At 38.0% G+C, this 16,616-nt stretch overlaps 1 protein-coding gene across 3 annotated transcripts in view; it reads left to right on the forward strand.

Annotated features, from left to right (window-relative positions):
* Window positions 1-16,616, forward strand: part of LOC128654469 (phosphatidylinositol 3,4,5-trisphosphate 3-phosphatase TPTE2) — a 219,746-nt gene that overhangs the window by 168,559 nt on the left and 34,571 nt on the right. For all 3 annotated transcript variants that reach the window (XM_053708395.1, XM_053708396.1, XM_053708397.1), the window contains 5 exons: window positions 5,549-5,613; window positions 5,913-5,973; window positions 6,456-6,537; window positions 6,626-6,714; window positions 12,457-12,518. In XM_053708395.1, coding sequence (XP_053564370.1) covers window positions 5,549-5,613; window positions 5,913-5,973; window positions 6,456-6,537; window positions 6,626-6,714; window positions 12,457-12,518 — 359 coding nt within the window. The remainder of the gene's footprint in view (window positions 1-5,548; window positions 5,614-5,912; window positions 5,974-6,455; window positions 6,538-6,625; window positions 6,715-12,456; window positions 12,519-16,616) is intronic.

Raw genomic sequence — 16,616 nt, forward strand, 5'->3', positions numbered from 1 at the left:
AGGTCTATAAGTTTAAGACCAATATATCGAAGCATATATATACAAGAAAGGGATAAGTGACTAGACAGGTAAAAGCAAAACAAATACGCAGACAGAAAATAAAGACTTACAATGGGAACACTGTAATCAAAAAATATAGGGATAATTTGAGTCACGCGAAACCGGAAGTGGCAAAGTGCACTTCCGGTACACACGATAATTGAAGAATCACAAAATAAGGTATATAAAGACCCCAATAACACTAAAAAACCAGTCTTGATAAAGGTCAGTGGATGACCGAAACGCGTCGACTGGTGAGTGATATTCTGATAATACTAATCTTAAAAAAACCATCTACACTATTGTTATTTTTCTTTTTGGCAGAAGGATTTTCATCTGCAAACAAGTTATATCTATTTTTGAAGACACAATAGTTCCCTCAACTTGGAGAAAACTCCTACACCCACATTTAATATTCGTTTGGATTGTGTGACTAACCAACACAAATTTGAACAGACTTTCTTCTTTTTTACCACTTTTTAACCACTTGCTTTTTGGTTTCATAATCGTTTTTTCACCGGATACATTTTTCATTTTTTGTACACTTCACTGGATACATTTTCACTTTTTTTGGAAACTGCTGATTCACTTTTTATTGACATTTTAACGAACACAGTTTGGACTTCCTTTTGGGAAACATTTCAAAAAAAATTTTTTGTTGTCACTGTTCTCTGCTTATCCTTTTTTTTTTAACAGTTTTTTAACATTGTTTATTTGTTAAGTTCACATCATTTTTATTCTTCAAACTTATTTATCACCATCCTACATATCTATCGTATATACATCTACTAGGAACACACCTTTCAACATTAAGTAAACACCTCCATTTCCAGACATCATATATATTTACTGCTGTACCACGACACAGGCCGACATTTTAGTCATCAATATTGTATTGTATTTTCGTCATCCTTTGTATTTTTGTCATCCTTTGTAAAATCTCGGATCCTTGATTATTTGTTTTAAATGTAACATGTTTTAAACCAACATTGTTTTATATTCTTATATTGTTTTAAATTGTTTATTATAATTCAAGTGTCTTAAAATTGTCATATTGTTTTACAATTTATACTTGATTAACATTCAAAGTATACCATCCTGACCCTGCCAGTGTTGTTTGGCGCTTTGATATCATTTCTTCGGATATGCAGCAATGCACTACTGGGTTCTAACTGAACACATTCAATGAAGCAATGACAAGAGGCATATATGTGCAGCCACCGATCAGCAGCTAGCTCCAAGTAGTATATTGCTACTCATGAGCCTACCTAGGTATGCTTTTCAAAGGATACCAAAAGAAAAAAAAACTAATTAGATGGAGGGGGAAAGAGGGAGAGAAAGAAGAATAGAGAGACGGAGAGAGGGAGAAAGAGAGAGACACACACAAAAGAGAGGGGGAGAAAGAGAGACACAAAAGTGAGGGGGAGAGGGGGAAAGAGGGAGAGAAAGAGAAGAATAGAGAGGGGGAGAGAGGGAAAGAGAGAAAGAGAAGAATAGAGAGGGGAGAGGGGGAAAGAAGGAGAGAACGAGAAGAATAGAGAGGGGGGGAGAGGGAAAGAAAGAGAGAAAGAGAAGAATAGAGACGGGGAGAGAGGGAAAGGGGGAGAGGAAGAGAAGAATAGAGAGGGGGGAGAGGGATAGAGGGAGAGAAAGAAGAATAGAGAGGGGGAGAGGGATAGAGGGAGAGAAAGAAGAATAGAGAGGGGGAGAGAGGGAAAGGGGGAGAGAAAGAGAAGAATAGAGAGGGTGAGAGAGGGAAAGAGGGAGAGAAAGAGAAGAATAGAGAGGGGGAGAGAGGGAAAGAGGGAGAGAAAGAGATGCATAGGGATAGAGAGGTAGCAAGACAGTATTAACACACTGCTGTAGTAAGCTTCTCTACTAAACATGTCAAATTGCATGCTAAAGTGTACGTTACAGGATCATGATAGGTTCATATATATCTGATCAATCAGAAATATCCACTTACTACTTAGATTGAGCATATGCCTATTATACTCAGTTAACCCTTTATAGACACATGAATACCTTAACATTTAAATAAAGTAAACTAAGCCAGTAAAAAAATAGTTTAATGTGTACAAAAGTGCAGCAATCCTGCCTGCAGAAGCTGCATAGAATCTCTTGTATGCTATATATACACTATTTGTTTGTGGATATGAGGTAGATGGCAGGGATGAGTTTCTATGCAACTTATGATATACAAAATGGAGCTGCCCATACATATTTCCAAGGATGCACAATTTTTTAAAAGAAGCATTTATTAAACATGCACACGTGGAAAAAACAATACTCACATCTTTAACATTTAAAAACCCATTTGTTTAAAATGACAGGGACCCTTCAGTAAAATCTCCTACTCTGCAGTGACACACGCTGAGGCTCCTGAGAAATCTCAGCAGCATTCCAGTGGGGATGTTTCCAGGAGGGACTAACAACCCAGGGGCTCCGTCAGAAAGTGAGTGAGAAACGGCAGGCAGCAGCAGTTTGCAAACACACACACCCTGCTAATGAATGACAAGCTGAATTCCAATAGAGATGTTCCAAGTAGGAAGTGGAATTCACTGCAACTTCAAGCTGCATATTAGGTCAGGTACTCACATAGCACAAAAAACAGGCGTTCCGCTTTAGAAAAGGTAACTCATACAGAGTAGGTTGCTCCCATGACTCATGACGTCATTCCATGGGATGGACATGCCTCCGAGTAATACTCTCCAAACACGCTGTGTTATGCATTTGTTGCCACAGGTTAGCAGCGCCGACTCCCCTCTCCTGATTGGATCACTGCTCCAACAAGAATTTTAATAGAAACTTCCACAAGGGTGACACATATATACCGCAAACAAAAACGTCAAAGGACGTCATCAGGCTCCAACGTTTAGGAAAGTCCGACCACAGGCAGGTTATTTCATCTGTGCTGTGTCCCAAAGAAGTTAAATTGCAGCGTTAATTCTTACTGCATTTGCGGTATCCATACGAAACGTATCTTTTCCTAGGGTCGCAGATATACACATCCTTGCGTGCACCTAGGGTCCATACATCGGCACCTAAGATATTTTGTGACTGATACCACCAGGATGTTCAAAGTAGCAGCAAGAGTTCACCTATGCAGGAATTAGGTGGTGAAGAGTAAAGTCCTTTACCATAATTGGACACTATTCAGTGTCTAACATGTGAAAAAAGTGCACATCATGCCAACGCACGTTTCACCACCAACAACAACTTGTGCAAACTGGGGCCTCATCAGGGCATATGAAGCTTGAAGTTGCGGTGAATTCCACTCTGGGACTGATGTTCTGGACTATTATTTTCAGGTTATTTAAGTATCTTCTCACATGACTAGTTGTCCCCCCACCCACCAAACCCCCCCAAAATAAAAAAACCTAACACTACAAAACCTAAACTACCCATTGCCCCTAAAGGGACATTTGTATGGGCATTGCCCTTAAAAGGGCATTCAGCTCTTTTTCAATTGCCCAAAAAACCCTAATCTAAAAATAAAAAAATAAAAAAAAAGCCTACCAAATAGGTACTCACGGTTCCTGAAGTCCGGCAGGGAAGGTCTTCTTCCAGGTGGGTCCATCATCTTCTATCTTCAACCACAGCGAAGGCGGCACGGAGCAGAGATGCAGAGCGGTGTTCCCAGATGTGGCGGTCCTCAGTGGCGTGGAGGCTCCTCTTCATGCCATCGTCCGCCGCACACTGAAGATGGAATGCAGGGTACCACATATTTATTGGGGTACCTTGCATTCCTATTGGCTGAAATTTTTTAAATCAGCCAATAGGATGAGAGCTACTGAAATCTTATTGGCTGATTTGATTTCAAAATTTCAGCCAATAGGAATGCAAGGTACCCCAAATTGATTGCGGTATCTAGCCCATAATGTACTACCTCCTTAGGTAATGAGTTCCACAATTTGATTGCTCTTACAGTGATTAAACATATCTGACTAGGTGTCCTTTAAGTCATTAAAGGGTTAGAAATCTTTTCAAATTTGTATGAATGAAAAATAAATTATAAGATACCTCAATACTAATATTTTTACATACACTTACTTTAATTCAAAAACTAAGCTTCTAATAAAAAAGAAATCATATTTTTATTTCTTCGAAAAACCGCTCTAACAACTGCCCATAAAGAAGGCTGGAATTCTCAATAATTAATTCGTACATCCTCCAATCGCACCGCACTATCACACCTCTAAATTGAATATTCATGATGTTATGCCTTTTGCAAAATCGCATGCGCTGTATAATTTAAGTGCAATTGCATGCGCGCTGCACACTTGAACTCCTGTTCGCCATTTTTATTTCTCTGCTCCCACACATGGGCAGACACAGCCTACAGTCATAATCGCACTGATTATGACATTATCAAATGTGCTCATCAGTCTAGGGGTTTCTAAAGACTTATCTAGAAATTATGCAGTAGCTCTTTGGGCTCCTCCAGGTCTGACTACATTGGCTATGTCCACTCCGTCTTCTGATCTCTGCTGTGCCACTCCCACAATGTTACGACCCTCTTCGTCACCATCCGGTGCAGGATTGATGATGCGCCAGCTGACACTAAACTAGTAAAAATCCATTTGCGCATGCGTGGGTCAGATATCATAGGAAATGTGCATGTGGGCCGCCATGATTGTTCTACTCAGGTAGAACACGCTGATTTCCTGTTAATAATGAGGACAAAAAATGGGCTTGGCAGCAATAATAATTTCATCAGGGAAATACAAGTAAACCAAAAAAATTTGCTTATACATGTAATTTGCATTATACAAGAGGTTTTGATTAATTTAAGAGTTGCAAAAGTTTTCTGTACACTTATAATACTAGTAAGGGTGATTGCGATATTACTTATCATGACCTGCACTAACATTAGCGTGCCACTTGTAATCTAGTTCTAAGTTGAAAGTAAACAGTTACGCTTGAGCACAAACAATATTTGCACTCAACAGATTAGCGCTCCTGAAAACCTAGAGTAAAGTGTAAGCGTTAAAGTTGCACAAAACGCATAACAAATACAATAAAATAATCACACATATTTACACATTCTGATTTAAAATACATATAAACACATATATGCACATGTATATACATACAGTATATACACTTTTGAGCCAGTTAAATACCTTGAAACATGAAATATAATTTTTATTCAATTGTAATATATTTTAATGTGTTTTATTATTTTAACGATAAATTCTTTACATTCCAATATTCTTCACTTGAAGAAAATGGCCTTTTTATTTTTAAAAGCTATCTCTATTATATATATATATAAAACCAAACTGACATAAAGGGAGGCACTAAAAGAGTTATACCTCAGGAACCAGAAAAATATAATAACATAAAATAAAAAAATAAATCCTGTCTGGTTAGCACGCATATGTCTAAAGCAACAAGTGTGCAAGATAGAGAGATTTCATTATAGTTTTCCTTACATTTTATTAAATGGTTGTTTTTTTGGAACAGAAAATACAAAAATAATATTGTTTTGCTTTATTATGAATAGATCGGATAATTGCAATGTCATTTCCATCATCTGGAAAGCAGTCTTTTTATAGGAATCCTATTGAGGTATGTTGTAAAGTAAATGTTTGTGTGTGAGAATGTGTGTATGTAGTAGTGTGCGTGTGTATATGTGTGTGTGTGTGCGTACATATGTGTGTTTGCGTGTATGTGTGTGTATGCGTGTGTATATGTGTGTGCATACTGTATATGTGTGTGTGTGTTTATATGTGTTTGTTTATATTTGTGTGTGTTTATATATGTATGTTTGTGTGTGTGTGGGTAAAACTTAAAATATTCCATGTTCATACATTGCATTAGCAAAAAAACCTTTTAAATTATTTCTCTCTCTACTTTTTGTTTTGAAGGAAGTCGCAAGATTTCTAGATTTAAAGCATAAAGATCATTACAAAATCTACAACTTATGCAGTAAGTAACTTTCAGTGGATTTGTCAAAAATACAGAATATAAAATATAAATAATTATGTAAAAAAAGGAATGGGTAATATATAGTTTTAATCTTTCTAAGTTAAAACATAATTGTTCAATTTTTTTTGGTTTTAAATTAATTCCATGGGGTCACAGGAAACATAAGTTAAGAGGCAGCAGTATGCTGTCGGCATTTATCAATGTGGGGCGGACATGATCCACTACAGCGGATCATGTCCGCCCGCACATTGATAAATCGGCCCCTATACCCTGAAATAATATATGTTTATGGTTCTGTGTCAAAAATTCACAATATTAGTTTGAGCACCATTAAATACCATTGAATCCCACTGCACCATACCTTTGCATTACATTTTTTAGGACGTCTGTGGTAAATAATTACATATAAAATTTGCTTGTGAAGTGCATTTAATGTGCAAAATCCCAGGATTATTTTATATATTTAACTTGCTCTTTTATAGGTGAGAAAGGTTATGACCCCAAATACTTCCATTATCGCGTGGAACGAGTCTTTATAGATGACCACAATGTACCTGCATTAGCGTACGTTATTTCAAACCTTTTTCTAACATAAATATTAGGATATTACTCATTTTTACAATGACATAACTGTTTCATTACATGTTTTTAGGGACATGTTGACCTTTACTGGAAGTGTACGTGCCTGGATGGCGGAGGATCCAAATAATGTTATTGCTATTCACTGCAAAGGAGGCAAAGGTAAAAAGTCAGGAAAAAAAGGAGACAGGGATGTGTAACATTTTTACTTGTTAAAGGGACAGAAAACACCTGGTAATTACAAAACAATTCTTTTGTGTTGCTATTGAATAACATATCCACCAAGTCAGAATGTTTTTAAAACAAAGTAACATCCTTTTTACTGCAATTGTCTTTCAATAGCCAAACCCCACCCACCATTTGTCTTATTTGAAGGAGCCAATCTGTGCTTTAGCCTGCAGTCAACAAGGCTTACTGTCGTAAAGTTAGTATAAAATGCATTGTTTGCAGTTGTTTTTAGCCCTAGATAGTTCTATTTGCTGTCCATATATAGTTCTGATATCATCCTCATGGGCAAAACTAGCTGTATTTAAAGGGACATAATTAAATATTATGCGACGTGGTGCGAAGCAGCTGCTTGCTTAGCGCTGCATAGCTTGCAGTGTGTCACAGCCTTTAAGGCTATGACACACTGCAAGCGAAGCGGCGCAAGGCAAAGCAGTTGCTTCTCACCGCGTCGCATCGCTTCTAAAGTTCAAATATTTCAACTTTGAGTGCTCAGCTATGCGACCTGTCTCAGCTGAGCGCATGGAGAAGAAAATGCAGAACACACTAAGGCCTAGATTTGGAGTTCGGCGGTAGCCGTGAAAACCAGCGTTAGAGGCTCCTAACGCTGGTTTTGGCCGCCCGCTGGTATTTGGAGTCAGTGATTAAAGGGTCTAACGCTCACTTTTCAGCCGCGACTTTTCCATACCGCAGATCCCCCTACGCCATTTCCGTATCCTATCTTTTCAATGGGATCTTCCTAACGCCGGTATTTAGAGTCGTTTCTGAAGTGAGCGTTAGAGCTCTAACGACAAGATTCCAGCCGCCTGAAAATAGCAGGAGTTAAGAGCTTTCTGGCTAACGCCGGTTTATAAAGCTCTTAACTACTGTACCCTAAAGTACACTAACACCCATAAACTACCTATGTACCCCTAAACCGAGGTCCCCCCACATCGCCGCCACTCGATTTAAATTTTTAACCCCTAATCTGCCGACCGCCACCTACGTTATACTTATGTACCCCTAATCTGCTGCCCCTAACCCCGCCGACCCCTATATTATATTTATTAACCCCTAATCTGCCCCCCACAACGTCGCCGCCAGCTACTTAAAATAATTAACCCCTAATCTTCCGACCGCAAATCGCCGCCACCTACGTTATCCCTATGTACCCCTAATCTGCTGCCCCTAACATCGCCGACCCCTATATTATATTTATTAACCCCTAATCTGCCCCCCCTCAACGTCGCCGACACCTGCCTACACTTATTAACCCCTAATCTGCCGAGCGGACCTGAGCGCTACTATAATAAATGTATTAACCCCTAATCCGCCTCACTAACCCTATCATAAATAGTATTAACCCCTAATCTGCCCTCCCTAACATCGCCGACACCTAACTTCAATTATTAACCCCTAATCTGCCGACCGGAGCTCACCGCTATTCTAATAAATGTATTAACCCCTAAAGCTAAGTCTAACCCTAACACTAACACCCCCCTAAATTAAATATAATTTTTATCTAACGAAATAAATTAACTCTTATTAAATAAATTATTCCTATTTAAAGCTAAATACTTACCTGTAAAATAAATCCTAATATAGCTACAATATAAATTATAATTATATTATAGCTATTTTAGGATTTATATTTATTTTACAGGCAACTTGGTAATTATTTTAACCAGGTACAATAGCTATTAAATAGTTAAGAACTATTTAATAGTTACCTAGTTAAAATAATAACAAATTTACCTGTAAAATAAATCCTAACCTAAGATATAATTAAACCTAACACTAGACTATCAATAAAATAATTAAATAAAATACCTACAATTACCTACAATTAACCTAACACTACACTATCAATAAATTAATTAAACACAATTCCTACAAATAAATACAATTAAATAAACTAGCTAAAGTACAAAAAATAAAAAAGAACTAAGTTACAGAAAATAAAAAAATATTTACAAACATAATAAAAATATTACAACAATTTTAAACTAATTACACCTACTCTAAGCCCCCTAATAAAATAACAAAGCCCCCCCAAAATAAAAAATTCCCTACCCTATTCTAAATTAAAAAAGTTACAAGCTCTTTTACCTTACCAGCCCTGAACAGGGCCCTTTGCGGGGCATGCCCCAAGAATTTCAGATCTTTTGCCTGTAAAAGAATAAATACAATACCCCCCCCCTCCAACATTACAACCCACCACCCACATACCCCTAATCTAACCCAAACCCCCCTTAAATAAACCTAACACTAAGCCCCTGAAGATCTTCCTACCTTGTCTTCACCATACCAGGTTCACCGATCCGTCCTGAAGAGCTCCTCCGATGTCCTGATCCAAGCCCAAGTGGGGGCTGAAGAGGTCCATGATCCGGTCAAAGTCTTCATCCAAGCGGGGCAGAAGAGGATCTTCCATCCGATTGAAGTCATCATCCAGGCGGCATCTTCTATGGTCTTCCATCCGGAGCGAAGCGGCAGGATCCTGAAGACCTCCAGCGCGGAACATCCATCCGGACCGACGACTGAACGACGAATGACTGTTCCTTTAAGGGACGTCATCCAAGATGGCGTCCCTCGAATTCCGATTGGCTGATAGGATTCTATCAGCCAATCGGAATTAAGGTAGGAATTTTCTGATTGGCTGATGGAATCAGCCAATCAGAATCAAGTTCAATCCGATTGGCTGATCCAATCAGCCAATCAGATTGAGCTCGCATTCTATTGGCTGTTCCGATCAGCCAATAGAATGCGAGCTCAATCTGATTGGCTGATTGGATCGGCCAATCGGATTGAACTAGATTCTGATTGGCTGATTCCATCAGCCAATCAGAAAATTCCTACCTTAATTCCGATTGGCTGATAGAATCCTATCAGCCAATCGGAATTCGAGGGACGCCATCTTGGATGACGTCCCTTAAAGGAACAGTCATTCGTCGTTCAGTCGTCGGTCCGGATGGATGTTCCGCGCTGGAGGTCTTCAGGATCCTGCCGCTTCGCTCCGGATGGAAGACCATAGAAGATGCCGCCTGGATGATGACTTCAATCGGATGGAAGATCCTCTTCTGCCCCGCTTGGATGAAGACTTTGACCGGATCATGGACCTCTTCAGCCCCCGCTTGGGCTTGGATCAGGACATCGGAGGAGCTCTTCAGGACGGATCGGTGAACCTGGTATGGTGAAGACAAGGTAGGAAGATCTTCAGGGGCTTAGTGTTAGGTTTATTTAAGGGGGGTTTGGGTTAGATTAGGGGTATGTGGGTGGTGGGTTGTAATGTTGGGGGGGGGGTATTGTATTTATTCTTTTACAGGCAAAAGAGCTGAAATTCTTGGGGCATGCCCCGCAAAGGGCCCTGGTCAGGGCTGGTAAGGTAAAAGAGCTTGTAACTTTTTTAATTTAGAATAGTGTAGGGAATTTTTTATTTTGGGGGGCTTTGTTATTTTATTAGGGGGCTTAGAGTAGGTGTAATTAGTTTAAAATTGTTGTAATATTTTTATTATGTTTGTAAATATTTTTTTATTTTCTGTAACTTAGTTCTTTTTTATTTTTTGTACTTTAGCTAGTTTATTTAATTGTATTTATTTGTAGCAATTGTATTTAATTAATTTATTGATAGTGTAGTGTTAGGTTAATTGTATGTAATTGTAGGTAGTTTATTTAATTATTTTATTGATAGTGTAGTGTTAGGTTAATTGTAGGTAATTGTAGGTAGTTTATTTAATTATTTTATTGATAGGGTAGTGTTAGGTTTATTTGTAACTTAGGTTAGGATTTATTTTACAGGTAAATTTGTTATTATTTTAACTAGGTAACTATTAAATAGTTCTTAACTATTTAATAGCTATTGTACCTGGTTAAAATAATTACCAAGTTGCCTGTAAAATAAATATAAATCCTAAAATAGCTACAATATAATTATAATTTATATTGTAGCTATATTAGGATTTATTTTACAGGTAAGTATTTAGCTTTAAATAGGAATCATTTATTTAATAAGAGTTAATTTATTTCGTTAGATAAAAATTATATTTAACTTAGGGGGGTGTTAGTGTTAGGGTTAGACTTAGCTTTAGGGGTTAATACATTTATTAGAATAGCGGTGAGCTCCGGTCGGCAGATTAGGGGTTAATAATTGAAGTTAGGTGTCGGCGATGTTAGGGAGGGCAGATTAGGGGTTAATACTATTTATTATAGGGTTAGTGAGGCGGATTAGGGGTTAATAACTTTATTATAGTAGCGCTCAGGTCCGCTCGGCAGATTAGGGGTTAATAAGTGTAGGCAGGTGGAGGCGTTGAGGGGGGCAGATTAGGGGTTAATAAATATAATATAGGGGTCGGCGGTGTTAGGGGCAGCAGATTAGGGGTACATAGAGATAATGTAAGTAGAAGCGGTTTACGGAGCGGCAGATTAGGGGTTAATAATAATATGCAGGGGTCAGCAATAGCGGGGGCGGCAGAATAGGGGTTAATAAGTGTAAGGTTAGGGGTGTTTAGACTCGGGGTACATGTTAGAGTGTTAGGTGCAGACGTAGGAAGTGTTTCCCCATAGGAAACAATGGGGCTGCGTTAGGAGCTGAACGCTGCTTTTTTGCAGGTGTTAGGTTTTTTTTCAGCTCAAACAGTCCCATTGTTTCCTATGGGAGAATCGTGCACGAGCACGTTTTGGAGGCCGGCCGCGTCCGTAAGCAACTCTGGTATCGAGAGTTGCATTTGCGGTAAAAATGCTCTACGCTCCTTTTTTGGAGCCTAACGCAGCATTTGTTTGAACTCTCGATACCAGAGTTAATTTTATGGTGCGGCCAGAAAAAAGCCCGCGGAGCGTTAACAGCCCTTTTACCGCCGAACTCCAAATCTAGGCCTAAGTGCGCACATACGCAACTACATGCTGCGCACCGCAGCCAAACAGCATCAGCAGTGCTGAGGTCATGAACTCTTTTACTGTTATCTCATGAGATTTCACTTAACTCTCATGACATTTCATAGTAAACTTCCTTAAACTAAAAAGGGAAATAACATGAGTGTGCATGAGGCTCACTCCCTTGCCGGTCCCGGGACAGATATACTGATTTGCTGCTTAAAGTTCTTTACAATGGAGTGTGAATACTTAGGACATTTTGAGGTAAAATATTTTTCTTTTTTACATACAGTTGTTCAGGTGATATTTTCTAGTCAGCTTTTTACAGCTATGCTGCATCACTTTCAAGTGTTTCAACATTTGGGTATCATGGCCCTTTAATGATATAAATCTGCGGATAATACTTTCTCTTCCATAAAGTGAAGAGCAACGGTGAGGAACAGCCAATGAAAAATGGAGCCACTCGGCATAAATGCAGAAAATATTTGACTAGAGAGCATTGAGGATAAATACAAATTCAAAGACCAGAAGCAGCATCGTATTGTAACTGAACATAGCATTTAATTTCTCCATGGAGAGGAAGGAAATGTTTGTTATACAGTATATGGGAGTGAGATGGATATGCAGTTGTTGGCAGTGAGTTGGTTTCTTGTGGTATTTCTGCATCTCCAGGCATATAACACATTTAAAAAGTGTGGTGAGGAATCTTTTTGTGAGGCTTCATTTAAACTACAGTTTAGACAGAGAAGAATGAGAACTTGATTATGTACACAAGCTCATAACTAATAAGCTAATGTTTAAAGCACAATTAGTTAATATTGCATTTTCTCTTAGGAAGGACGGGCACCATGGTCTGCACATGGCTTGTTGATAGTGACCAGTTTGAAAGTGCTAAGGTATGTAAAGAAACATAAAACTTTACATTTTCCCATATCTGTTACATATGAGTATGTTAATTCCTCAAAAGTATGTTAATGTTAAAGTTTATATACTCACTTAAAGGGACAGTAAACGTAGGAATTAAAGTTACATAATTCTATCCACAAAATTATGTAACACTAGGCTAGTGGTACCTGGGGAAAAAAATTAACCCCCCAAAAGTTTACTTACCTTACAGTCATCACCGTCCTATTCTGCTCTGCTGTTTTTTCAACTTCAATCCTATTGGATCAGCCAATAGGATTTTTTCGACCTTAATTCCGATTGGCTGAAAGAATTATATCAGCCAATCAGAATCTAAAGGATGCCATCTTGGATGAAGTCACTTAAAGGTACATTTATTCGCCGGGTAGTCGTCGTTGGAAGAGGATGCTCTGCACCGGATGTCTTGAAGATGGAGCCCCTCCGCGTCAGAAGGATGAAGATAGAAGATGCCGTCTGGGTGAAGACTTCTGCCTGTCTGGAGGACCACTTCTGCCGGCTTCGTTGAGGACATCTTGCCTTTTGGATGAAGACTTTTCCCGGCTTCGTTGAGGATGGATGTCGGCTCTTCAAAACTGCAATAGAGCTAAATGCCCTTTTAAGGGCAATGCCCATACAAATGCCCTTTTCAGGGCAATGGGGAGCTTAGGTTTTTTTAGTTAGGGTTTTATTTGGGGGGTTGGTTGTGTTGGGTGGTGGGTTTTACTTTTGGGGGGGTTGTTTGTAATTTTTTTTTACAGGTAAAAGAGCTGATTTCTTTGGGGCAATACCCCGCAAAAGGCCCTTTTAAGGGCCATTGGTAGTTTAGTTTAGGCTAGTTTTTATTTTTATTTTGGGTGGGCTTTTTTATTTTGATAGGGCTATTAGATTAGGTGTAATTAGTTTAAAGATCTTGTAATTTGTTTTTTATTTTCTGTAATTTAGTGGTTTTTTTTGTAATTTAGCTAATTGTATTGAATTTATGTAATTGTATTTAAGTTAGGGAATTTATTTAATTGTAGGGTTAGGTTAGGTGTTAGTGTAAGACAGGTTAGGTTTTATTTTACAGGTAAATTTGTATTTATTTTAGCTAGGTAGTTAGTAAATAGTTAATAACTATTTAGTAACTATTCTACCTAGTTAAAATAAATACAAACTTGCCTGTAAAATAAAAATAAACCCATAGCTAGATACAATGTAACTATTAGTTATATTGTAGCTAGCTTAGGGTTTATTTTATAGGTAAGTATTTAGTTTTAATTAGTTAGTTATTAATAGTAGATTTTATTTAGATTTAGTTTAATTATATTTAAGTTAGGGGGTGTTAGGGTTAGACTTAGATTTTGGGGTTAATAAATTTAATATAGTGGCGGCGACGTTGGGGGGCGGCAGATTAGGGGTTAATAAGTGTAAGATTAGGGGTGTTTAGACTCGGGGTTCATGTTAGGGTGTTAGGTGTAAACATAAAATGTGTTTCCCCATAGGAATCAATGGGGCTGCGTTACGGAGCTTTACGCTGCTTTTTGATGTCTATGGGGAAATTGTGCACAAGCACGTACATCCAGCTCACCGCTGATTAAAGCAGCGCAGCTATTGGAGTGCGGTATGGAGCTCAATTTTGCTCTACGCTCACTTCTTGCCTTTTAACGCAGGGTTTGTAAAAACCTGTAATACCAGCGCTGTAGGTAAGTGAGCGGTGAGAATAACGTGCAAGTTAGCACCACACCCCTCATAACGCAGATAGTTATTTTACCTGTTCTCTTCCAAGGTAATCCTGAAAGCCTGGCCTGTTGGGGGAGGCCTGAGGACAGGTTTAATGTAAATGCAATCCTTCTCCAGGACTTTGCTTGCAAAGACACATGCAAAAATATTTAAAATATGTGTGCGTACACTCGAACTGTAGCAGCAGCATTAAAGGGACACTGAACCCAAATTTTCTCTTTTGTGATTCAGATAGTGCATGCAATTTTAAGCAACATTCTAATTAACTCCTATTATCAAATTTTCTTCATTCTCTTGGTATGTTTATTTGAAAAGCAAGAATGTAAGTTTAGATGCCGGCCCATTGTTGGTGAACAACCTGGGTTGTCCTTGCTGATTGGACAGCACCAACAAACAAGTGCTGTCCATGATTCTGATTCAAAAATGTGCTGGCTCCTTAGCTTAGATGCCTTCTTTTTCAAATAAAGATAGCAAGAGAACAAAGAAAAATTGATAATAGAAGTAAATTAGAAAGTTGCTTAAAATTGCCTGCTCTATTTAAATCATGAAAGAAAAAAATTTGGGTTCAGTGTCCCTTTAATATGGCAAGGTATTTTCTTTTAAATTTTAAGGATTTATAAGACAAATGAAAAATTGTGCTTAAAAGGATATGAAACACATTTTTTTCTATCATGATTCAGATAGAGCATGCAATTTTATACAACTTTCTAATTTACTCCTATTGTCGAAATGTCTTTATTCTCTTGGCATCTTTTGTTGAAAAGCAGGGACGTACGCTTAGGAGCCGGCCCATTTCTGGAGCCCTATATGGCAGCAGTTTTGCAAGAATGTTTCCTGCCATGTAGTATACCAGATGACTACCTACATATCCCTCCAACACAGAATGCCATGGGAACAAAGCAAATTTGATAATAACAGAGAATTGAAAAGTTTTTTTATAATGGTCTGCTCAGTCTGAATCACAAAAGACATTTTGTGGGTTTCATATTCCTTTAACCCCTTGGCTGCATCTTATGGTTTTGAAGTGCTTTGGATTTAAGAAGATTTAAACCAAGAACCTTGACAAGAGATGTGTGATACTATCTTATGGTAGGTTTGGCACATTGCAATATGATTTGTGACACATGTACATGGCTACTGTTAGCCATTTGGCAAATAGAGCGCTAGGTGGCACCATGTAGTGCTCCAGACACCTAGATAGTTATCTGTTCAACAAAGAATAACAAAGCAAATCTGATAAAGAAAATTTTGGAGTTTCAAATCCCTTTAAAACATCCAAACACTTATTTGCAAACATAAGTGAACAGTCTGATAACTGTATTTAAAGGGGCGTTTTTTTATGTATGCTTCAGAAATTAATTAAAACATCATTTTTTAAATAATTTCCTCACTTGCTTGGTTGGTTTTCACTGTAAAGACACGCACCCTGCGTGTTGTTTAATATCTCTCCTTTGCTGTGACCAATCAGGGAGGGAGAGATATAAATAAGCTACTGCACAATATACAGCATGTAGGAGGGCCAGTGCTCTGAATTTCACATAATGCACTGCAGTGGAAAACTCCAATTTTCAGATTGAAATTACAGGAAAAACAGACAAAGGGACAGATTTGTAAATGTAGCGCAAAAAATCAATTTCGCTAAAGGGATATTTGCACTCCACTTTGTAATACCAGTGCACGCAAATGTTAACTAGATTTACAGCTGATTTCTTTGGGGCAATGCCCACAAAAGGCCCTTTTAAGGGCCATTGGTAGTTTATTGTTGGCTAGTTTTTTTTTACATTGGGTGGACTTTTTTTATTTTGATAGGGCTTTTAGATTAGGTGTAATTCATTTTTATTTTTGATGGGGGGTTTTTCCTCGTAATTTAGTGTTTTTTATTTTTTGTAATTTAGCGTTTATTTTTTCTTGTAATTTAGTAATTTTTATTAAGGTTAAATAGTATATTTAAATAATTTAAGTAGGGTTAGGTTTTTTTAATATGTAAATTTAGTTAATTTAATTGGTAGTTTAATTTAAGTGTAGTATAATAGTTAGGGTAGGTTAATTAATAGTTTAAAAATAGTTTATTTTATTTCTACAGCTAAGTTTAAATTTATTATAAGATAGGGATGTTGTAATTTTAATTTAAAGTTAGCGGGTTGTTAGGTTTAGGGGTTAATAGCTTAATTTAGTTTATGGCAATGTGGGGGGCTGGCAGGTTAAGGGGTTAATAGGTTTAGTTGGTGGTAGTGATGTGGGAGGCCAGAGGTTTAGGAGTTAATACGTTTATTTAGTGGCGGCGGGGTCCGGGAGCGGCGGGATAGGGGTAATAACTTTATTTAGGTGGCGGCGGGGTCCAGGAGCAGCGGGATAGGGGTTAATAACTTTAT

The sequence above is a fragment of the Bombina bombina genome, chromosome 3 (genome assembly GCF_027579735.1).
Source record: "Bombina bombina isolate aBomBom1 chromosome 3, aBomBom1.pri, whole genome shotgun sequence".
NCBI lineage: Eukaryota > Metazoa > Chordata > Amphibia > Anura > Bombinatoridae > Bombina > Bombina bombina.